This window comes from Typopeltis vanoorti, chromosome 15, assembly GCF_054136105.1.
Source record: "Typopeltis vanoorti isolate ZY-2024b chromosome 15, IOZ_Tvanoo_1.0, whole genome shotgun sequence".
NCBI classification, from domain to species: domain Eukaryota; kingdom Metazoa; phylum Arthropoda; class Arachnida; order Uropygi; family Thelyphonidae; genus Typopeltis; species Typopeltis vanoorti.
The window spans coordinates 80,240,825-80,265,723 of record NC_143563.1 but is presented as its reverse complement, the minus strand read 5'-3'; the positions used below and the strand labels follow the sequence as shown (position 1 = coordinate 80,265,723).

Here is a 24,899-nt window from a genome sequence, read left to right as displayed (position 1 = left end):
AGACAGTAAATGCAAAAATACATGGCATGCAAAATGCCATTGCATTTTAACAGCTTTGCAGCATTTAATCAACTTCAGGATCCTTATATTTCGTTTGATGTGTCTAGCCCCGAAGAAGCCACCAGTTCTCTTTTTAGATGGTGAAACTAGTTAGTGTAGTTTATTTATTTAGGTAATGACTAGTAAATTACACTGTTTTATGTATCGTTTTTAGTGTGAAACTTTCTTTCATTAAAAACCTTTTCTGTGATGTTAGGACTAGGTCTCACACAAAAATTGCAGTCTTTCTTTTGTCATATAGAACAAACTGGCTGGAGAGTTTACATATTTGACAAGTATAAAATCATATGTAGATAGGATTAGTTGCCCTATCATAACATTAATTTGATTTAATATGAATAAATTTACTTGACCATGACAGGCAATTAAGCCAAACATGTTAAGGGGATAATAAAAAAAAAATCCCATGTTTTGCCCAACAAAATGTGGCCAGCTTCTATGTAGTGACTGCTACTGACACATGCCACTGCTCTAGGATTCTTCAAAATGTAATTTGAGATTCCTTCACAATATAATATTCATATTTAAAAGGGAGCCAAAAAATGGATGGAAATGTTTTGTTTTCTTTTAGTTTTTTTTTAATTTTTTTATTTTAAAGAGTAGGGCTTGTAGCAATTTACTTTCATTTTATGATAAGGAAGAATCATATACAGTGATATTCCTTGACTTTGCAAAAACCATTTGATAATTACCACATGGTAAGTTGGTATGCAAGCTGCAGAGGATGGGTGTGGATAGTATATTGATTAGATGGATTAGAGATTGGCTTTTTGAATGATACCAGCAAGTTATGTATGATGGAGCTTTCAAAAAAAGAGGGTAACCAGTAGTGTGTGTGTGCCCCTCAGAATTTTGTCTTGGGCCCTTGCAGTTTAGCTTATTTGTAAATTATATATCGTCTGGATTGACTGAGCATCTTCAGTTGTTTGCTGGTGATGCAAAGTTTGAGAGAATTATAAGTAGCACTGCTGATGCTAATTCCCTTTAGGAAGATTTGAATAGACGTTTGGCTTGGATATGAGTTATATAGTTATTGTAGTTTTAATAATAAGTGCAAAGTGTTGCATTTTGGAGTACAGAAATATAAAGCTGTGTGCTATATCAATGGCACTGTAGCAGGAAACTGAGATTAGAGATTCGGGAGTGATGGTTGAGAAGTTTAGAGAGCATGTAGCAAAGATTATGATTAGAAGCACACTAGCATTTGGTGATAAGGAGATGTTTGTGCCATTGTATAAAGCACTGGTCAGACATCACTTGGACTATTGTGCTCAGATTTGGTCACCTGGTTTTCATTATGATGTGGAAACATTGTAGAGGGTCCAGAGACAAGTAACTAACACAATATTCAGGATTCATTCCATTCTGTCATCGACGATCAGCAGCAAAGCATTTTGGCATTCCAGGACTCCAACATTTGAGTTTTAAAGTTCTTTATTTTATAGTAAGATACCATTTCACTGATTGTGTTTAAGAGCAATTTCTACATACTTTCACTGTGGGTGTGGTTTTCATATACTCCTGTTATTATGTGTTGAAGTTGAGTTAATGAGTCTAAATAGGGGTGGCAGATCTTTTTTCTGCCAGAAAAAACAAATTTTTCATCCCATGGATCACCAACTAACCAGATGTATTTAATAAATATAAATATGTAGTGCCTCATGCCATTTACTTTTTGTTGCCTTTACCATTAATTCTTAATAATCCTATATTTTATCCATCTCATGTACACATAATACATGTGATTTTTGGCTGTGCAGTAACCATCATAGATCTGAGATGACGACATTATGTGAACCCTTTGATATTAAGCATTCATTTGTTAGGAATAGTGTGTGTGTGTGGGGGGGGGGAGTTACATTATTAAATTATCTATTGCTCATACTTATCTAAGAGAATTATATCTTGTATGTGATAATTATGTTGTAATTATTAGATTATTCTTAATTTGTCTTTGTTTTGATTATAACTTTCTTTATTCCTTTAATTTCATAATATTATAATTTTTAGATATACCTTTGGCTCTTCATTTTGAGTCATTGTTAAAGGCTAGTGATCCCCATCATTCTACATCTAAACTTGGAGCCTCTGTGAGAAAGTAAGAGATTTTCATTTGTCATTAGTATCACTTCCTAGAATGGAATTTTAAACTTAGTGAAGCACTAGATATTTTTAAGTTGCCCTGCTTCAATATTTTTTTAATGTGAATAAAGTGATGTTTATTTTTACATAATTTAGAATTATAATGGTTCTATAGTTTGCAGTGACTTAGATGCCTTTCAAGTGAGGTAATAATACAGTACACAACCACCCTCCATCAAACACCATTATAGTGAATTGCAGGAATGTTCTGGCCTGAGTCTCATAGAACCAATGCTATTTTAAGTGCATTATTATAAACGGTATAGGCTCAAAATCTTCTTAAGAATGAACTGAAATGGTGAGAAATCATACATTGATGACAATAGAAAAAAGTTTACATATGACAAGCACCATACGTAAAGAAAAGGGAGGGAAATAGAAAAAAGATTGGCAGAAACTAAATATATAGAACACAAAACATGAAAAATTAAGAGTGCAAACAATAATCAGACAGAAAGAAGGATATAAAATCAAAATGCAGAATTATAATACCAGAAACCTTCATAATTAAATAAATATATGTGCAGACTATACCATTAAAATTAAAACATAAATATAAATCCAAATTTCTAAGTTGCAGTAGATTTTTGCCCTACGAGGGTGGTCTGAAAAGTTCTCTGCCTCGACCATGGATGGCAATACTCAAGATTTTTTTTTCTAAATTGGTACATCTGTCATAAGCATCCATGTGAAATTGCATCATTCTATCAAGTAGTTTGTTTTATACAGCTGTCTGAAGTAAAAGTGTTGTCTGTATCCCTTGAGATGGATAAAATTGAGTATCGTGTGGTTATAAAATTGTTTGTAAAAGAAGGTTTAATGGCCACAGAAATTCATTTGAAGTTCATAAAAGTTTGTGGGCAATCTTCTCCTTCATTTTCGACAATTAAGAAATGGGCTGCAGAGTTTAAACATGGCCGTACCATCCTTGAAGATGATCCAATCCACGTGAAGAACTTCCAAAAAGTGTAACAACACCAGAAATAATGCACAATATAGTACTGGTGAGTCAAAGTTCGTGAAATTGCTGAGACCATAGACATTTCAAAGGAACGAGTAGGATATATTTTGCATGAAGAATTGCAAATGAAAAAGCTTTGCGCAAGATGGGTGCCATGCATGTTCATAGCAGATCAAAAAACACACTCGCATGAAAATCTCTGAACAGTGCTTGGAGCGTTTTAACAAGAATAAAACTGATTTTGTGCTTTGATTTATTACTATGGATGAGACTTGGATTCATCATTATACGCCAGAATCGAAACAGCAGTCAAAACAGTTGACAGAAGGAAGCCGGTTGTTCGGCGGCAAAGAAGACAAAGTCGGTTCCATCAGCAGGGAAGGTCATGGTATCGGTGTTTTGGGATGCTAAAGGCATTTTGTTTATTAATTATCTTGAAAAGGGTAAAACAATAACCGGGGAATATTGTTCCGATCCTTTAACCAGACTAGATGAAAAAATTTGTGAGAAAAGACCTAGTTGCAAGAAGAAAAAAATCATCTTTCATCCGGACAATGCACCTGCCCACAAAGGTGTTTTGGCAATGGGAAAATTAAGGGAATCTGCACTATGAATTGTTGGAACATCCACTCTATTCCCCAGATTTGTGACTTCTGTCTCTTCCGAAAACTAAAACTCTTCCTCACTGGTCAGCGTTTTTTTTCAAATCAAGAGGTGATTGCAGCCGTAGAGGGCTATTTTGCAGATCTTACTGAGTACCACTACAATGACGGGATAATGGCGCTGGAGCATCGCTGGAATAAATGTATTAGTCTTAAGGGAGATTATGTTTAAAAATATAAATAATTTTGAAATTATAAATTTGTTTTTTTCATTGTTAGGCCGAGAACTTTTCAGACCACCCTCTGAAATAAAGAATCTTGCTAAAATAAATAGATCTATTACCTACACAAACTGTATATCATTTTTAAGGTTCAGTTCGAAGAAAACAGTATAATTTATGCCATGTGTCCATCATTATTGGGTCTTGGTCAAGTTAAGAAACTAACTTGTTCACACCAGCTGTGTCAATCACTTTTCCTCTTCCTTTAAGTTGAGTAATGTTCATCACTTGTATTTTCTCTCTCTTTGTAATTTGAAATGACCATATAAAGTTTAACTACTGAAGTTTACAAGTTATTTTTGCTTTAATGGTACAGACTGCACATATTTAGTTTATTAAAATATTCAGGTAAGTCACATTAATTTAAGCCAGTGTAGCATTTCAAAACTCAAATGTTAATTGTTGATTTTCATTTTTATTAATCTCATACTTCCATTTACACTTTTCATTTTGTGTGGTTTCTGCTAATCCTTGGTGTTCTGTCTAAAATATATGATTTCCCTCAGTTTCCTGCCATTTTCTCCCACTCCATTCTCATGAAACAATCTTTTTTCTCTAAATTCATTATAGTGAAGCATGTGCCATAACAACCTATCTGGGGATTTGCTGTAGCGCGTTCTACTGTATATGATGCTTGCTAAGAAAGAAGGCAATTTCTTGGGGGTGTGCATTGAAAAACTATGCATAACAAGAAATGATGTTGCTAAATTAAAGAAATACATATGTCAGCTGCTCCTTTGTATTGATATAAACTTGCTCTTCTCATGCACTTTGCATTATGGGAAATTGTCACGTGTATTCACTTTTATGAACAAAATATTTTGCATATATGTATTTATGGTGTGTAATTTTAAGAAATATACTCAGCAAACTTATGGATAATCAGATTTGCAGTATAATAAATTTAGTTTAATCCTTTATCCAAATGTGAGCAAACAAAGTTTGCACCTGAAAATATCTTCAGGACTGGGGTAAGGTAGTACAACACCGGGCAACTCGTAGCAAAGGTGCAAGCTAACATCACTCCTATCTCAGTATCTCCCATCATAATGCAAAACGCATCTCCTTGCAGATATGTATAATGTTATGCATTAAGGGAAGGGCCACTACCCAGACTAGTTTCGACCTTTATTGAGGTCTCTTCAGTGGGAGCCAGGCCCAAGTGGAGATACCAGGCAGAAGCATTAGCAGGTCATCTCTACCTATAGGAGTTGCCAAAAGGTGTGCCACCTTTTTATTAAATTACTCTGGATTTAGAGAAAGATGTTGAAAGTTTATTTTTCACTTGTTGTTGTTGTCTTGTCCTTTGAAGAGTCTTAGATGTTTCCGTGTGCTCCTTGTACTGCTTTGGCTATGTCTGTGATTTTGTGTGTATAGAGCTGTTGTTCAGGATTAGGATCTATTTCTTGCAAGGCTGCTGTAATTGCTGGACAGGTAAAGATGTGAGTGGGTGTCAGTTCAGTATTGGGGCAGTTGTTGCAGTTTCTATATGTTCTCGTATCATCTGTATTGATCTTCACGTGCTGATCACTTTATATTGGATTTACAATGGAATTAGTTTAGCTTTTGCTAGTGCATTGGCATCAGCAAGAGTCATCATATGAGTTTCTTGGTTGAGTTCTCTGACCTCTTTTGCTAATTTATCAGCTGCTTCGTTGTGATCAATGCCACATGAGCAGGAATCCATTGTAAAATGCAACTTTTACCTAAACACTTTAGTTGATTTAAGAGTTTATGGATGTCCTGTGTGAGCTTGGTATTGCCATTTTTGATTGCCTCCATAGCTGATCTTGAGTCACTGTAAATTATAATTCCTTCAGATTGTTGAGATGATGATAGATTTAAGTAGGCTTCTAGTGCTTTATTTATTGCGTAGAGTTCGCTGGTAAAATTGGAAGCGATTCTCCCAGATCCAACTTTTATTGAAAGTTTTTCACCTTTCGGGAGTAGAAGGAGAACACCAGCGCCTCCATTAATCATATTGGTGTCTGATGATCCATCGGTATAACAAATAACCTGTTTGGAGGATGAAAGAAGGTTGATGGTATTTAGGCCTTTTTCTTTAAGCATTTCTTTTGGTTCTTTTTTTGTACAGAGTTTGGTAAGGTTTAGATTTATGGAGGTATTTGAAGGTAAAGGACTGGAAAATAGAGGTTCTTTGTTTATGTGGACATTTAGCTGATCAAGACCTATTTCTTTCCTGATAGTGTCATCATATTGTAAAGTTGATGATCTGTGAAGTCTGCAATTTTGGTTCCAATGTTCATAAGTTTTAAGGGAGATATGATCACTTTGGAAGCTTATGATATTATTTATGAATTTTATGGTGGCAAATTTTCGTCTGTCCTCCAGCAGGTCAAGCCCACATTCCTGTTGGACTCTGATGTTATTAGTGGATGAGACTGCACCAGTGATAATCTTGGATGCTTTTGCTTGTATTTTGTCTAGTTTTTTCTTTACCGATGAGGCCGAAGGTGACCAGATAGGTGCTGCATATTCCATTATTGGCCTTATTAGTGTAGTGTAAGTAGTTTTGAGGATTTTTGGCTTTGCGCCCCAATTTGTTCCACAAAGCCTTTTCAGTATATTTAATTTTTTTAGAGCTCTGTTGGAAGTGTTAGAGATGTGTTGTGCAAAACGTAATTCCTGATCAAGCATAATACCAAGGTATTTTGAATTTGACTTTTTCAATTAGCTTGTTATTGATCATGACTTTGGGATTGTAGGAATGTCTATTTTTCCTGTCTGTACTAAATGTACTTAGTTTTGTTTTGTCTGGGTTGATTTTGAGTTTAAGTTCGTCTGACCATTTTTCTAATCCTCTCATGGATTTGTTTAGAATTTCCTCTGATTCTTTGATTTTAGCACTAGTGTGCCAGATGGCTATATCATCTGCATAGCAAGTTACTTTTGTGTCTTCTGTAAGGTAGGGATGAATATTATTGACATATAGAAGGAATAGTAAGGGACTGAGTACTGAGCCCTGGGGAACACCAGCCCAGGTTCTCCGCTCTTTTGATATTGCTGCATTGATTCTGACTTTGATCTTTCTTCCTCTGATGAAATCAGCAATCCAGATTAAAGCGTTTCCTCTAATTCCAATATCATGTATTGTTTGTATTAATTTTTTGATCCAAACACGATTGAAAGCAGCAGTCATATCAAGGAATATGGCAGTTGTCTTTTTTGTTGGTTTTTCCTGAAATGAGTCTATTATTGTTTGGCAGAAATGGAATAATTGATCTGTTGTTGAATGACGAGTTCTATAGGCAGTTTGGTAGTAGTTGATTTTCTTATTTTTTGTCAGCCAGTGCATAAGCCTGGAGTGTATGATTCTTTCAGTAATTTTACAAAGTATGCTAGTTAATGCGATAGGTCTATAACTTTGACATTCTGCAGCATTTTTGTCATTTTTTCCATTCTTTTGGAAGTTTGCCTGTTCGCCAAGAGGTATTGAGAATGTCCAGAAGTTGTTCTTTGGCATTTTTGCCAAGGTGTTTGACCATATGACCAAAGATAAGATCATTACCAGGGGATTTATTAGGTGCAGTTTTCTCGATTGATAAATTTAGTTCACTTAGTGTAAATTCTTCGGAGAAGATGTCATTAGTTTGGTATGTTCTTGCTTGTTTTAGCATTTTACTTGTGAGTTTATTGAGGGGCTTGTCCTCTCTGTTATACTGAAGTTTGGAGTTGTTTGAATAGGTTTTTGCCAGTGTGTTTGCAATTTCTTGATCTGTAATAGCTTGTTTCCCAGCATTTATGATGAAGTTTGTTTTCTGTCGGTTCTCTTTTTTGATATTGTCTAGGATTCTAATAATGTTCCAGTGTTGGCTGTCTTTTCTTGGATCCAGGTTACTGCAAAGTTCCACCCATTTCTCTTGTTTGCACTTCCAAATTTCCTGCTCTATTTTGTGTGTTATGTCCATTAATTTCTTTCTGTAATCATTGAATCAATATTGTGATCTTTCCAGTATAGTATCCAGGTATTTTTCCGCTGGCCTCTTGGTATTGTTGCTTTGGCAGCTTTACTGATGTGTGAAGTAAGGATTTGTAATTTTCTGTCGAGGTTTCCAGAGACAGGTTCATCTTGACAGAGGCTCTCCAAGGTTTGAGTAAACCTTGTCCAGTCGGCTTTTCTGAAGTTCCACGTCCTTTTGGTTTGCTGTTCTTGTTCAATCTTGAAGTTTAGTGTTGTTATTATGGGTCTGTGGTCACTGATGGCATTTCCCAGAATTTTCCATTGTGCACTTGATGCAATACTATAATTAATGGCTGTGATGTCAATAGCAGATTCAGTTCCCATAGTTTTAGAAAGATAGGTGCTCTGTCCATTGTTAATTGTTGTGAGTTCCAAATCTGTAAAGAGGTCTTCCAATTGTTGACCTTTATGGTCTAAATTGGTGGAGCTCCACGTTGGGCTTTTTGCATTTAGGTCACCAAGTATAATGGTTGCATCAGTTAGAGATTTGCTTAGCTTTTCAATGATGTCTGTATGAATATTTGTATTATCAGGATGGTAGACGTTTGTGATTGAAATAGAATGGTTTGGTAGATGTATTTCAACAGCTTGAGCTTCCGTTGAACTGTCATTATTTAAATATTGATTTAGGGTGATTTCTTTGAATTTGATTTCTGGGGTCTTCAAAAGAATAGCAAGCCTGCCACCCATTCTTTCTTCTCTATCCTTCCTAAGAACTGTGTATCCTTTGATGTTGAAGTTCAAATTTTTATTTAGTTTTGTTTCTTGTAGACAAGCTATATGGATATTATTTTTATAAAGCATGTATTTGAGTTCATCCATTTTTCTCTGAGTACCGTTGATATTAAGTTGCAAAATGTTAATATGAGTCCTCGTAGCATATTTATCATCAGGAGCCCAGACTGCAGCCCCAGACGCGTCGGCTTCCTCGGACGCAGTAGCATTGGTTGATAACTTTTTATGACTCTTTATTAGAAAAAGGGTGCCGTTGCCACGTTAGTCACCTTGAAATCGGACCATAAGAAATTTGGTCAAGAGCTTCAAGGGTCCGGGGGGGGGGGGGCACGAGGAGGTGTGGTCAGCTTCTCCCCCCCCTTTTTTTTTTTTTTTTTTTTTTTTTTTTTTTTTTTTTTTTTTCCTCTCTCTCTCTCTCTCTCTCTCTCTCTCTCTCTCTCTCTCTCTCACTTGGTTAGACTATAATAAATTTAGTTTAATCCTTTATCCAAGTGTGAGCAAACAAAGTTTGCACCTGAAAATATCTTCAGGACTGTGGTAAGGTAGTACAACACCGGGCAATGATGTTAGCTTGGTCCACCTTTGCTACAAGTTGCCCGGTGTTGTACTACCTTACCCCAGTCCTGAAGATATTTTCAGGCACAAACTTTGTTTGCTCACACTTGGATAAAGGATTAAACTAAATTTATTATAGTCTAACCAAGTGAAAAATAAACTTTCAACAGATTTGCAGTCAATGCATATATATACTTTTTTTCCTGTATTTATGGAATATATTTATTTCAGAAAAAAAAAATAATGTACTGTTAACAACATGTATAATGATGATTAAATTGAAAAACCAATATATGAGAAGAAACAAATTTTGATTTTGAAGTATTTCAAGAGTCTTATCAGATTCTCTAAATACCCATGCTTGCTCTCTTTATAAGAATTACATGAAACTAAAAACAAACTGTAGGCAATAGCTAGTTGCTAATGTTAGCATGTGCACTGTTAGTAACTAGCAGAAATCACTTTTGCTTTTAGGCCAAAGTGATTTTGCCATAACCATGAACTGAATACAAAAATGAATCCATAATATCCATCATCCACAATTTGCTTTAAAAAAAAAAAAAGTTTTGTGCTGAGTAACTTTAGTTCAAGGATGATACCTCTGTATTCAACAGTTGCTGTCCTGGGATATAGCTTTATTTATGTGCCATAATCATATTGCCATTGAATAGTAAGACTAGGCTGTCACTCTGAACACCAGATCTAGTTTTAAATTTAGCACATTTTTCTTTCTCTTAAATTATGTGTGTTTAAATTCATTTTATGAGGCACATTTTGTTGATCCTTTGTTTTCACCCAAAGGCCACTTCGTTTTATTTGTCTGAACGTGTAATTGCATGTCTATTAGGTGTATGAGCAATACAGATTGATTTTGCTGTGTGTGTGTGTCTGTGTGTGACATTAAAATCTTCAAGCATTCACTCATGATCAAGAAAGAATGGTTGTGCTTCAGATGTATAAATTGTGTTATCAAGATGAAAGACCTGAATTCACCACATATTGCAACAAGTGTATGCATAATTTAAGAAGATTGGTGAATTTGGATATTTTGCACTGATGAAAATTTCCATATGCATGAGCTGTGAGGAAGGACATGAAAAAGATTGTGAATAATTACATGTAGTGGGAAATCCTCTTCCAATGAGAAGGTAAATATCTAAATGGACATTAACATGTATGATTGTCCCAGCCTCTGAGTTATGTCTTCCTTAAATATTATGATTTGGTTTGCTTTTCATTAAAATGTATCATTTTCAAGCCTCATTTCAGAAAAAACACACACGCCAAATGTGAAACAGTAGATGAATATCCTTTATCGAAACAAATATAGGAAAACCTTGCTTAATGCAGTTAATTAATCCACCAATTAATGCGTGCTAAGTGAAACCGCATTAATCGAATATAATAAACAATAGGAATAATTATAATTCATCCATCAGTTACTGTAAATTTGGAAAAAAAAGTATAATCTATATTAGAGGATAAAATCATCAAAGTTAATAAAAAATCAATCGTTTAAATTTTTATTTAATGTCTAAAAATTTGGTTGAGCTACTTTATTACAAAAAAATTAAGTAAAGATGTTTGATAGTGCTCGACTTTTTCATCTTGTCATGCAATTTGCGATAGCTGCCAATTGCTTTATCAAGATTTCAGTGGACTTCGAAGCTTCGTTCCATATCAGGATCAGCATCAAAGAAAATTTCCTTAGCATGCTCAATCTCATTTTCCAATGTGATTGAAAACTAGCTCAAGTTCTTTTGCAGTTGGCTTCTTAGTCATGACAATCTCTTCTTCTTCTTCATATGCACACTGTTCTTCTAGTTGAAGGAGATCATTCTCACTTAAATGTTCTGAATGGGAATCGAGCAAGTTTCTCATCTTCATTATCCAGTTCATTAAATCCAAGTTCTTTTCCAGTTGTGCTGATTTCTTTAATAATGTTATCTGCTGGGTTATTAAAACCAATGAAATCATTTTCACAGTAAGGTAAGACTTTCTGCCACATGGTTCCTTTATTAGTGCAGCTCTCTTTATAGTCTTTATCTTTTCCATATCAGGGGTTGAATATAATAAAGCCTTATAGGTATCTAAATTAAAACAAAATGAAGGAAAAGTGATTGAAATATCTGATTGCGCATGTGCTTGCGACGATAGCCTTGAGTCAACTGCTGAGTGTCACTGGGCACTGCCAACTGACTACTACATCGAAAAGTGCTACCACTCTCTGCAGATTGGCAACAAAACATTTCTTCACATAACGTAAAAAAATCACATTAACTAATTAATCCTTCACTTAAAGTGGGAAATAGTATCATTTCACTCACTCGTGCTGATTATCGAGCATATCGAATTCGCGTTAAGCGAGGTTTTCCTTTAATAGGAAAACCATTACTCACAGAAGTAAAGCCTTCAGACATTCCAGGGAAAAGCCAATGAAGAATTAACAGAATTAATTAATGTCCTGGAAGGAGTTAAGTTTGGCTTCTTTACCTCCTCAGGCCAAGATAGCCACTCACTATTTAACAAGAAGGGAAAAATGCAAGTCTCACAGAAGACCTTACGAAATAAAACCCTTAAGCCAAGATTGATTCACCAAATATAAGTAAATTAATACATTCTTATAATGAAATTGTTGGTTTCTTTCTACGAAAAGTCAATAACATAAGTCTAATCTTTAAAGGTTCCTGTGGCATAACTATAAATAATAAATTACACGATAACCACAGTAATCAACTTTAATGAAATAAAAGTACAGATATTTCATACTTACAGTACATCATCAGTGTAGACAACAAGCAAATCAAAGGCATGGAATACAAAGTACATACAGCAGTTGGTGGTTTACCAATTAAAAGCTGTTGCCTCGTGTTAGAAATTAATATTAATAATTAATAAGTCTTATCTTGTTGCACTGGTGGTTACCAGTGTTTATCAAAAACCTACATTTACTGGCAGATACATTCATCAGAAGTCTGCTCATCACACCTCCCAAAAAATTGGTGTTATCAAGTCGTTAATTAATAGAGCACATAAAGTGTGCTCCTCTCCCTCAAGCTTACAACAAGAACTTTTCGCTATCAAAACGTTAAGGAAATGTAATGGTTAAAACCCTAATCAAATCCAGCAGATAATTGACACCTATGTTCCAACACCGCAGGATTCTTCAACAGACCGCAGGGTTCCAATCCCTTATATCGCTGGCATATCGGAACCTATTGGCAGAATTTTGAAGAAATATCATCTTGTTCCCACATATTTTTTGATCCACAAAATTTCCCACCTGTTGCCATCTACAAAAGACAAACTGACACCTCTATCATTAGCTGGTGTTTACCAGATACCATGTGAATAATCTAACATACTTTGGACAAACAGGCCGTTCTGTGGAATAAAGAATTAATGAACATCAATATTATATCAAATAGAAGCACACAGGATCTTATCTTCAGTCTTAGACAAATATCAGAGAAAACATTGGAATATGGAAAAGAACTACATTCATGTTTTACAGATTTTGAAAAGGCCTTTGACCAAGTTCCCAGACACTTAATATGGCAAACATTAAAGAAAAACAAGATACAAGATAACTTAATAGCAGCCATACAAAGCCTCTACAAAAGTAATAGAAATTATGTAAGAACCTGTAATAATAGATCAAAAGAATTTGAAACAAATGTAGGAGTGAGGCAAGGCATTCTTCTCTTCAGCCCTCTTCTCTTCTTCGTAGTAATGGATGAAATTTTAAAGAATGAAGAATTAATTCATATCTAGAAATCAACAAAAACACACAATAAAAATAGAGAATCACCAACTGGAACAAGTCCACTCCTTTAAATACTTGGGATCATATATACAAGAAGATGGTAGACTAGACACAGAAATTAACAACAGGATAAGAGGGGGAACAAAGCTATTCTATGCAATGAAAGGCCCACTCCCAGATAAGAAAGAAGTCACCCAAAATGCCAAAATGGCAGTGTACCGTTCAGTGTTTCTACCAACATTAACATACAGTTGTGAGTCTTGGTGTTTAACAATAGGAAACAAATAAACTACAAACAATTGAAATGAAATATCTCAGGAAAGTGGCACAAAAAACAAGACTAGACCGAATAAGAAATCAAACCATAAGAGACAGCTTTCAAGTTGCACCTCTGAATCAATTCATAACACAAGCCCAAATGAGATGGTTTGGACATCTCAATCAAATGGAAGAAGGAAGAATAGCAAAAACTGTATACGAAAGCCAGAAAATAGGAAAAAGAAACATAGGCAGACCCAGGGAAGGTTGGCAAAAGGAAATTAAAGAAAAATTGGAAAAGAAGGGAATTAATTGGAAAGAAGCAAAACAACAAACCTTGGACAGGACGGCATGGAAATCTCTTTGGCAAAATCTTGACGCTTAAAAGCATAAGAGATCATAGACGAAGAAGAAGAATATTATATCAAATACATGAAACCGCGAAAGTCTTGTCTGGCACAACATAGTATCGACACTAAACAGATCCAGTGGGATAAAGCTCATCTTCTCCATAGATGCAAGTTCAAATATGAACGCCTTTTCAAAGAAAGTTGCAAAGTCCTTTTACATTGACCAAATCTGAATCATTGTGATTCTCTCTCTCCCTCCCAAAAGTTTGGGAGATTCTTATCTTATGTAACCATCAAAAAAATAATTTTTAATAATATTTGTAATAATTATTAATATTAATTTCTAACACGTAGCAACATGGCAGGCATTCTCAAGTAGAGTGATAATATGGGCAAATTTGAGAATGAGGAACTGGACAATGTGACTTAATTGTGCCTATGGTCCCACAGAAGGTTCTACTAAGGTAGCAGTGAAGGAAATTTTTTGAGGCTTTAGAGAAAGCAGCTGAACACAATGAAAAAGGAAAAGTTGGTCCTTGTTGGGGATCTAAATAGCAGAGTAGGAAATGATTGTCAGACATACAAAAATATTTTGGGAAAATTTGGAGAAAAGTGCAAAGCTAATAATAATAGCAAATACCTATTGGATTTCTGCTCAGGGCATGGACTGGTTATTACAAACACAATGTCCAACATAAAAATGTGCACAAATTCACATGGAGAGAAGAGGCAAGGAATAAGAAAAGTCTCATCGACTATGTTATTGTTGATAGTGGTGTTTTCTTCCTAGTGCAGGACACTAGAATGTACAGAGGATTTGAAATTGGAAGTGATCACCATTTAGTCTTGAGCAGGATAAAATTGAATTTCATATTGAAAAGAATAACATGTAAGAAAGTTTTAAAGCAAATAAAAGTTGAGCAGTTCTCAGATGTGAACTGTAGACTAAAATACACAAATATTATTCAAGAAAAAATGAAAGAGTTTGAGAACAGGAACCAAACTTTGGAGATTCAGTGGCAATCCCTGAAGAAAACACTGATTGATTTAGCCAGAGAGGCATGTGGTGAGGTTGTCTGTAAGGATAGAAAAATCCTTTTTATCTTCCTGTGTCCACCACGAAGTTAAAGAGGCAATGAAAGAAAAGAAGAAAGCATATCAAGAGTTCCTGGCAAATAAGTCAGCTTGTGCTCTTAGAGAATACAGAGACAAATGTAAGAAAGCTAAACACTCTGTAAAACTAGCTAAACAAAATTCATGGGAGGACGTTGGTAAGAAAATAGATATCAAGAAGTTGGCAAGATATTCTGGAGGTTGATGAAGCTCAGAAATGGAAGAAAGAGTGCTGTAAAAAGAATTAAAGATGATAAAGGTGACGTGAAAACAGGAGAAAAAGATATCCTTAAACTATGAAAATGAAATGAAATGAAGAAAAAATGAAACAAGCAGTGATGACAGCACAGCAGAGGCGTAGTTAGGGGAGGGCGCGCAGGGGGGGTGGTCTGCCCGAGGCGGCACTTTGAATCTTTTTTGAACTTTTGAAGTTAATTCTAAAATAGTCTCAAGAACTCGGTCCCAAATATTGTAATACTATTGCGAATTTTCCTCACAATTGTTGTAAGTGTTGCTAGTTGTGAGAGGAGTTTTTCTAAATAAAATTGATTAAGAATTACCTACATTACTATGAAATAGACTTTGCTAATGTCATCGATTTTGCTAACAGAAAAGCAAGAAAAATAACATTTTAGAATGTTGAAATTAAAGTTTTACTTCAAAAATAAACATAATGTTTTAATTTATTTCCGTATACGTCGTTTTGACTTTTTGAAGTATTTTTGGTGCATATTGAGAGGGGTGGCAAAAGCTCTAACTATACCACTGCAGCACAGTGGTAAAAATCACTGACCACGCATGCAGAAATGCAGAACTCTTGCTGCCCTTCCACTTACCTATTGCAGCAGGAGTAGATGATATTCAACCAGAAATGCTCAATTTCTGGTCGAATATCATCAGAAATGCTCAAGTATAAAAGTCTAATAGTGGCTGCATGCATAGTTCAGAAGGCCAGGAAAGAGGGATGAATTCCAGATGATTGGAGTAGAGCTCTCATAGCACTCATATATATAAAAAGGGAAATAAAACTGAATGTGAGAATTACAGAGCTATTTCTCTACTTAGTGTCATGTCATGGTAAGATATATGCAAGTATACTTGAGAAACGGTTGAGGAGAATTGTGGAAGAGAAGCTTGGTGAAGAACAAGCTGGATTCAGGCCAAATAGAGGCTATCAGGTTCAGATTTTCACTTTACAACAGATAGTGGAGAAATCATGGGAATATAACAAAGATCTGTATTTAAGTTTTGTAGATCTAGAAAAGGTATATGACAAGGTGCCGAGAGAAACTATTGAAAACGCTACAGAATCAACAATGGGGCATTATATCAAGCAATACTTAGTCTTTATTTGAGTTGTAAGTCAGCAGTTGGAATTAAAGGAAGTACAGGATGGTGGTCTAATGTTAATTGTGGTGTTAGACAAGGATGTGCATTACTCCCTCTGTTATTCATTATCTATATGGATCACATTATGAAGGAAAGTGGAATTAAGCCTGATATCAAAATTGTAGATGTTAATCGCTGCTCATTTCTTCATGCTGATGATGTTATACTAAATAAATCTGCTACAAGTCTGCAAGATTCCCTGACTAAATTGAATAACTGTTCTGATAGATATCCTATCAAGGTCAGCAATAACAAGACAAAGACAATGAATATAGACAGAAGCATTGAAAATATCAACTGCATAGTGAATGGAGAACCTATAGAACAAGTAAAACATTTCAGTTACTTGGCATGATTTTTAGTGAAGATGGTAAATTAAATATGGAAATAGACAACAGAATCAACAAAGCTGGTATGGTAGGCAGTCAACTGAATAAATTTATATGGAATAAGAGAGAAATTATACAAGACAGTATTCAAGCCAATTTTAACTTCTGGATCTGAGATCTGGGTCAGAAGTAAAACACTTGAACAAAGACTAGAGACCGCAGATATGAAAGTTCTGATATGAACAGATGGCATCAATGGCAATATCATATTAAAACGAGGATATTAGGAAAGAACTTGCCACTGTCAGCATCCAGGAATGTGTTAGCAGAGCTAATCTCAGGTGGTATGGTCATTTAAACAGAATGGGAGAGGAAAGATTAGCAAAACAAGTGTTCTCTGCCATGTTGGCAGGAAAAAGACCCAGACCAAGATATAGGTGGATTGATACAGTAAAAAGTGCCTTAGAAGATAGAAATATAAGATCTGATAATGTCGGAGTCTTCACAGGTAACAAACTGATTTGGAGCAAAATTGTAGATAGGAAGTTAGTAATGATGTAAATTTTTCATGTAGTACTATCATATCCTCTACACCCCTTGAGGGTATATATATCAGGAATTTCCTGATGATGATGATGAAACACGCAGCATCAGTTTTTAATTGGTTTTAATTACATGTTACACTTAACATGTGATGACAAGTAAGTGAAACAATTCAAAATGTAATGAACAAAAGATCCGAAGTCCTAATTTGGTTGCATTAATTTGCCAAAAATTTGAGAGACTGTTATCTTAAGATCGACTCCTCTGTAATACTTCTTTTTTACAACATTAGAAGGCACTAAATGAAGACTTGAGACTGTTTGTCCATTACAATTTGAACTGTTTCCACTTACTTATTGTCACATGTAAACATGTAATGTGCTCTGTAGATGCTGGTTTGAAATCCAGCAAAATATAAGCCAGCTAATAAACACATCTTTTTTGTAATTTAGTTGGTTCGGTGTTTTAACACTGTTACAAATAAGTTATGAATAATGTTTACCTAAGCTTGTCTGTTAGATAGATCTGCAAGAGGCTTATTCAAAACCTGGTGAGAACCATGCAGTGAAGCATGGTATATCATTACGTATGTCATACATTCCCATCCATTGGGTCTCCCTTTAATCACAACATAAGCAATATCATCTGCCTCTCAGAACTGCTTTTTGCAGTATTCTCTACCAATTTTCCCACACAGTGCACATATTTCAAGGATGACCTTGATCTCATATCTTGTAACACACTCAATGCCATCACTACTCCCTACAACCGTGGTGCATCAGAAAAAATAGCCAGGTCCTTAAAAAAAAGCACAACCTCTACACAGTTTTTAAGCCCCACCGTAAACTTGCTACCCTTATGCGTTCTACCTAGGCACTGAGGGAGGATGTAAGGTATCCTGTTCCTGCAAGCTGTGGTACTTTGGAACAGACAGGTAAATCAGCAACCATCCATTTAGAAGAATACTAATCCTACATCTGCAATCACGACTATGGTCAATCTGGCCTTGCAGACCATGTTTTGGATACAACTCAAAGGATATTCTGGAGAAAAACCACCATGCTCCACCATAGTAAATTCAAAAAAGTAAGACTGTTTTTAGAATCTGTGGCAGCACTCAGAAATCAACCAAATTTAAATAAATACAGTTACATAAAATTTCCCAAAATTTGGGAAACATTAATTATCAGAGGTCCCACTTTACATCCTAGGCCACCTACAAATGCCCATAGAGGGCACACCACTTATTACCCATGCGTTTCACTTAGTATTATGTTGTATTTGAGTGTGTGTGTGTTACAAGAGTTATTTGTAATCCTTGAAGATGTATCATCGACTGAAACAAAATATTGGGAGCATTAAAATTAGTTTTTAATCCTTTCCCTCCAACATGATGTCCTCCCAGCACTTAAGCCTCAACACATTCATTATCCGTATTGGAGACGTAAATGGTCGCAACTCTTTTGGGCTGAGCACATTAGGGATTGTTGATGTTATGATGTTATGTTCTCTCTAAGCTATTTGCATTGCATACACACCATTCAAAAAAGGAGCACACAGTGCCTAGTAACTGTGTGCACAAAATTTGTGCTGTCAAAATTTCTAATTTAGTTAATAATTTTTGAACGTACTATGGAAACGAATTATATGATATATCGCACTTCCACTTATTTCATTTAGTAATTTCTACAATTTTATTTATTTATTCTTATGGCAAAAGGATTGCAAAGCAGCTACAGGTCAATGTCCAGTCCAGAAAGCCAATCCAGGGCCTCCTCCATCACTTCATGGGCGTCCTGGAGGCCACCATCATGAAATTGGTGCATTAGTCTGTTATTCACAATATGAGTGATCGTCTGGGCTATGGGGGGAACAGTCACAATAAGGATGGTCTGACAGTCTCCGATTATGTAGTAGGTAGCCACATCATTCTGATCCTGTTGATAGATGACCAAATCTTCCTAGGAAGAGCAAAACCAGGCTGCGCAGCACATGGATCTTCAACCAGGAAGCCATTTGTCATAAGATTGTTGGACCAGTGTTCCCTCCACATGTCAGGTGTTGATGGTAAGGCAGTTGAAGAGAGTTCGTCCATGGACTAGAAAGGGTTTCTTGATTTTAGGCAAAGATTGGGTTGATTTATGAGAGTCTGGTGCAGGGTCAGGAGCGGGTTGCTCATTACTTTATTAAATTCTTTAATCGAGGCTTGTCTTCTCCATATATTTGGTGGAGCAGTACAGGCAGCCATGGAAGAGGGATACTTCTCAGTGTCCTACTAATTGTGCACATGGTAAAGTTTAGCTGGGTGTCTCTGATGTTAGTGTGTGCACTTCTTTCCCAGGCGGGGAAACAGTATTCTGCTGCAGAGAATGCGAGAGCTGGTGCAGATGACCTTAGGACTTCTGAACCACAACCCCAGGTTGTTCCAGCAAGCCTTGAAATGATATTATTATGGGTTAGGCTTCTGTTCAGGCTCACTCCTAGACATATCTCTAATGTCTCAACTTTAATGTTATTCTAACTGTTCCAACTTAATACACTTTAATTAATTTTAGCCTACTTCATGTGGGTAATTGACATTGACGTCAGCAAATTACAGAGATATATTTGTTTAGAGTTTTGTCTAGACCAATGTTTCTCATTCAGGGTTCTGTGAAACTAGGATTCTGCAAGAGATCTTGATTGAAAGAAAAATAAACATTGTATATATAATATATAATTATATCATATATATAAATAATACAGTATGTTGAGAAAAAAAAACTACTGAATAATTACAATGATATATGGTATGGAGTAAACAGGTTTATTAACAAAGAAATATGTTTACACTTGATGATATTTGCATCCACGACTGTCGGTGTAATCTTGGTCAAATAGAGCATTAATGACAGTAGATTACGTATACTCGAAATGGGCTCCCTTGTCTTTCAAGACAGGTTTTGTAGTTTGCATGCGAAGGTTCTGTGTCATCTTGGAGAACAAAGGGTGTGATATCTGCTGAACATATTTAATTTTATCCCTTAGTTCATCAAGGTTTGAAGGTGGGTCATGCTGGAATACCCGCGAAGTGATGCGAGATCAGGAGAGTATGAAGGGTACTGTAATCTGTTGTTGCTGTTAAACACTTGATCCACTTGAAGGACATATGAAATGAGACTCGGCTCCTTAAGGATTCTCGATAGTGACTGCTTCGGTATCCCAAGTTTTACCACTTTTTGGCATTGACTACATTTTGGAGACTGTAACACTTGCTCCAGCACACATTCGTGCGCGCGCGTGCACACACGCGCACACACACACACATGATTCTCATTTGTGTTTACAGTTAGTGGTCTCTCCGAATGCCCTTTGTATTGCAGAAGAACACCCCACTATGTCAGAACCTCTAGATTAAGGCATTGATGACACTATTACTTTGGGCATACTTACAGAATTGATGAACAAACTGCTCACAAACATGTGCTGTAGGTTTGGTACATTTGCTCTGCCAACTCTGTTTTAAAACAATGCTCAACAATAAATGTTATTTCTTCTAATGGCAACACTATTGCTACAGCTAAATGTAATGGCATAGACTAAACATGCTCTTCCATTAATGTGCATGCAGTTAAACAGCATATCTTATAACATGTGTATTGAAGAAGGTATTGAAGATAACTACTTTTTATTTTTTTTCCATACTGTATATTATATCACACAATGTATAAAATATATATTGATTCATTCATTCATATCATCCATCCCATTATGACTGGTAGAGTCTGCTAATGAGTGGCTTACAATGAATTTTAATGCAACCGGTTCATCACTCCTTGCTGCATCCCCTAAGGGCATTATTAATGGCTGTAAATCCATGTGTTCACAGGGCAGGTTTGCCTTTTCTGGGGGACAAAAAAAACCCAAGTTTCTGGGTGAATAAAAAACCTCTACTTCCATTTGAGACCGACTAATTCACTTTTCGTCGAAGGAGATCCGATAAAGGTTCCTCACGTCATGAATGGGAATCGAACCCAGGTCTTTCCAACCAAAGAGCTTTGTCTATATTAACTGAGCTATGGAAGCTCTATATTATTATTATATCGTATAATATATAAATAAATAAACATAAAGATATGGGAAAGAAAAAGCTAAGCTATTTATGGTGATGGAGCAGTTTCTTCATAACGACTAGGCTTATGCAGGGGTTTCCTGAGACCTGAAAATTATTTCAAGTGGTCCTCCAGAGTAAAACAATTGTGAAAAGCTGGTCTAGATGGTACAATGACTTGAACTCGGGCAAAAGTGATGGATTTTTTTTTTGTAACTATATGGATTTAAGCAAATTAATTTAGTGCTCACAATTTTACAGGTTATAGCTAGACAAAAAAAAAGGGGGGGGGGTCATTTCCCTAAGTGAAAGAATCACTGAATGGGAATGATTTAATACTGTTGATAAAGTGACTGCTGAAGTAACCAAGCTTATCAAATTCATCAACAACAACAAAAAAAAATCTTTACTGACAGGAGTTTTAGATTTTTCCTGAATGTTCAATAGCAATGAAATGGTGTAATGGAGATGACAGAACAGTAGACAATTTCAAGAGGAATGCAATCAGGAGCATATGTATTAATATTTGAAAGAGAAAAAGGAGTCAGAAATCTGAAGTGTGGAAAGGTAGCTGGAGTAAGTGATATTTGGTCATTTTGAACAATTTGCAGGGCCTGCTCGCAGAGTGTCAGATTTCAGATAAATAGAGCACAGCTCTCATATTACCGATTTATAAAAGAGACTTTACAGTTTTAGTAGAAAGGTGTTACGAAAAATGCTGTTCAAATCATTAGTTACGTGGCTGGAATCATATACAGTATAATATGTACTAAATTTGTCACCATTGTAATTTGAGATATTGCAGGAAGATAATTTGATGTGTAAACAGTATAAAAGAAAGGTTCATGCAGTCACCACTGCATGCACCATGATCTTATGATCTCAGAAGGAAGGCATTTAACTTTATCAGAAAATAGGCAGGAATGTAAAACATCAACTGCATGCTTAATTGGAAACCTATAGAATAAGTAAAATATATCAGCTATCTATTAGCCACAATTTTTAGTGAATATGGGAAATTAAATATGGAAATAGATAATAGAATAAACAAAACTTGATGTGGTATGGTAAAGTGCCAGCAGAATAAATTTAAGTGGAATAAGAAATTAGTCAATGCACTAAATTGGCAATGTAAAAGATATTGTCAAACCACATTTAACTTATGATCTGTCAGCTGCTTATTTGATCAAAAATTGGATAGCATAGAAATGAGATTTTTCTAGAGAAAATTAAGGATTAAGGAAGTGAATAGATGGTATTGTATTATGTGCAGAATCATATTAAAAATGATGTTATTAGAAAGGAATGATAACATTCAAGAATTTGAGTGGAGCTGTTGTAAGGCAGTATGCTGACTTGCAAGGATCTTTTGTAACTCAATATCAACGATGATCTTTGGTTGAAAAGAACTGTATTCAAATGCCATCTAAGATGCAAAGGACCATTATAAGGAGTTTCTGTGTAGCATACAGTGGTAGCAAGATTTTTTTCATTTTGCAAAAATAGGTAATCTGACCAGAACAATGCACACGGTTAACATACACTGGCCTTGTAGCATGTAATTCCTAATAACCATACCATGATCACTTAAATATAGGTAGGAAAGGTTAGCAAAACAGGTGTTACCAGGGTGAAGAAAAAGATCCAGAAGAAAACCAATATCTCTGTGGATTAATTTACTTAATAGTGCCTTAGGTCAAATTCTAAAATCTACAGTTTTGAATTCTTGATAGATAACTGATTAATTTGGAAAGAAATGGTTAATAGGAAGGTAATCATGTAAGCTGAAGCATGCAGTACTGTTGTAGTGTCTGTACACCCCTTTAGGATACATATCAAGAATTGATGACATAATGTATTGAATCAATATGCATTTTGATTCATTATAAAAGAATGTATGGTTGGTATTCTGAAATTATTTGGATTAGTATCCAGGATTCTGTAAACTGTTAATTGTTCTCTTTAGTAGCAAGTCTTGAGGCAATTTTTGAATGTCTTTTCTTGTTTTTATTTTCCGGTCTTTCAGAAAGGTGATTTTACCAGCAGTAATAAGGAATGTGTGCATGCAGGGGTGAGAATATCAATTAAAATGCAATTATATATAGGTATTAAACATGAAATCATATTTCTTTGTATTTTTATTTCTTTTGCACATACTAAATGTTCAGGGTTTTTTTATTTTTTATTTTTTTATTTATTTATTTATTTATTTTTATAATCCCACCTATGAAAGGGTGAAACCCATTTTACATTACTCCTGTTGGTGGGCTAATGATTTGTAATCCTGGAACCCTGGTCTACTACCAAATATATCTTTGCATTCCACTTCCACATTACACTAGTGAGTAGAGTGGTGATGGTGACCTTACATCAACCAGTGAAATTTGTTTTGGCCCCTAATTGGTGCAGAACAGATTTCTGAGATGTTGCTAAAATTATGCTTGAAGAATTTCAGTCGTTTCCACCTTCACCTCTTTACATATAAGGAATTGCTGAAATTGTTTGGGCTTTTTTAATAAATGGAATTTCCTGCTGTCAAAATTTGTGACATTTGGTTTTTTGGAATGACTACAGTGAATTGTTTCTCCAGTGAAAAGAGAAGTATCAGCTGTCAGTTGAAATGCTTTGTATCTTGTTGCTTTGTCCTTATCTTTTAATACAGCAGCAGGATCCTTTTACCATAATGTTGTTGTGATAGTATTGAAATGAATTAGTGGTTACTTGGAGGTGTTAAAGGATCTTTTTTTATTTGCATAGCAATAACTTTCGGAAATTATGAAAGTTTTCTTTCATGTTTACACTATTTATAAATTAATATTCTACACACACATCAAATGAAGGTTAAATGAAATCAGTGCTATTTCTCCCTTCCTATGTTTTGGCACTTATCAGATAAATTCATACTTATATTTTCACCGGAATCTGTCTTAGTTTTCAAATAACCATGTTGAAAATTTGTACATTGATGTCAAAATATTTATTTTTATCAGATATTAGCAGTGTTGGTTTTTGTAATAGTGACAAGAAATATGACACGAGGTGTGGTCAAGTAACTGGAATCTGTTTATTGTAATGTGCTTGAATAACAGCTGACCTTGTAACTTTGAATCATATGGTGAATTCTTCTCTTAATTTCACAAAATGATTTTTATTCAGATTTTTGTAGTTATAAAAAAAAAGGGGAGTAACATTTTTATCCAAAGTATTGCAAATATCCAAAATATTTTTAAAATTATTGATACTTAAATTAACAAACTTAAAGTTGTAAGAACAATGCCTTAGTTTCAAATTTCTAACTTAAAGTAATTCTGTTGTATATTTTAACTATTTGCTTTAATTACGAACATTTTCCTTTCTTTTTCGTAATAATGCTTAACGGTATAAACAATACCAAGAGTCAAAAAATACATTTATTAAACTCGCTAATATTTTGCTGGTTTGCTACCCAGCATCATCAGAGCACAATAATAACTGACAGGCACATTAAACTGTAAAAAAAATTGTAGAAACAATTTAAATTGTAACTGACATGTAGTGGCCTTATGTAGCCTAGTAGTTATCTGACTATGGGTCAGATAGCACCAATGTAAATGTTTTGAGGATACCATACTATTGGGAAGGGATTTAAAGTCGTTCTTAGTACAGATTAGTGGAACAGAATGATATACTTCTTGGTTAGAAAAACTTGAGTTCAAATTCATGTTAAGAACTTTATAATGGCTTTTTAAACAAACGTGAATTGT

At 35.1% G+C, this 24,899-nt stretch overlaps 1 protein-coding gene across 1 annotated transcript in view; it reads left to right on the top strand.

Moving 5' to 3' along the window:
* The window catches only part of nsl1 (non-specific lethal 1), a 187,728-nt gene that overhangs the window by 90,939 nt on the left and 71,890 nt on the right, over positions 1-24,899 (top strand). Inside the window, exon 3 of the mRNA XM_090404984.1 lies at positions 2,071-2,158. Within this exon, the coding sequence (XP_090261110.1) occupies positions 2,071-2,158 (88 nt within the window). The remainder of the gene's footprint in view (positions 1-2,070; positions 2,159-24,899) is intronic.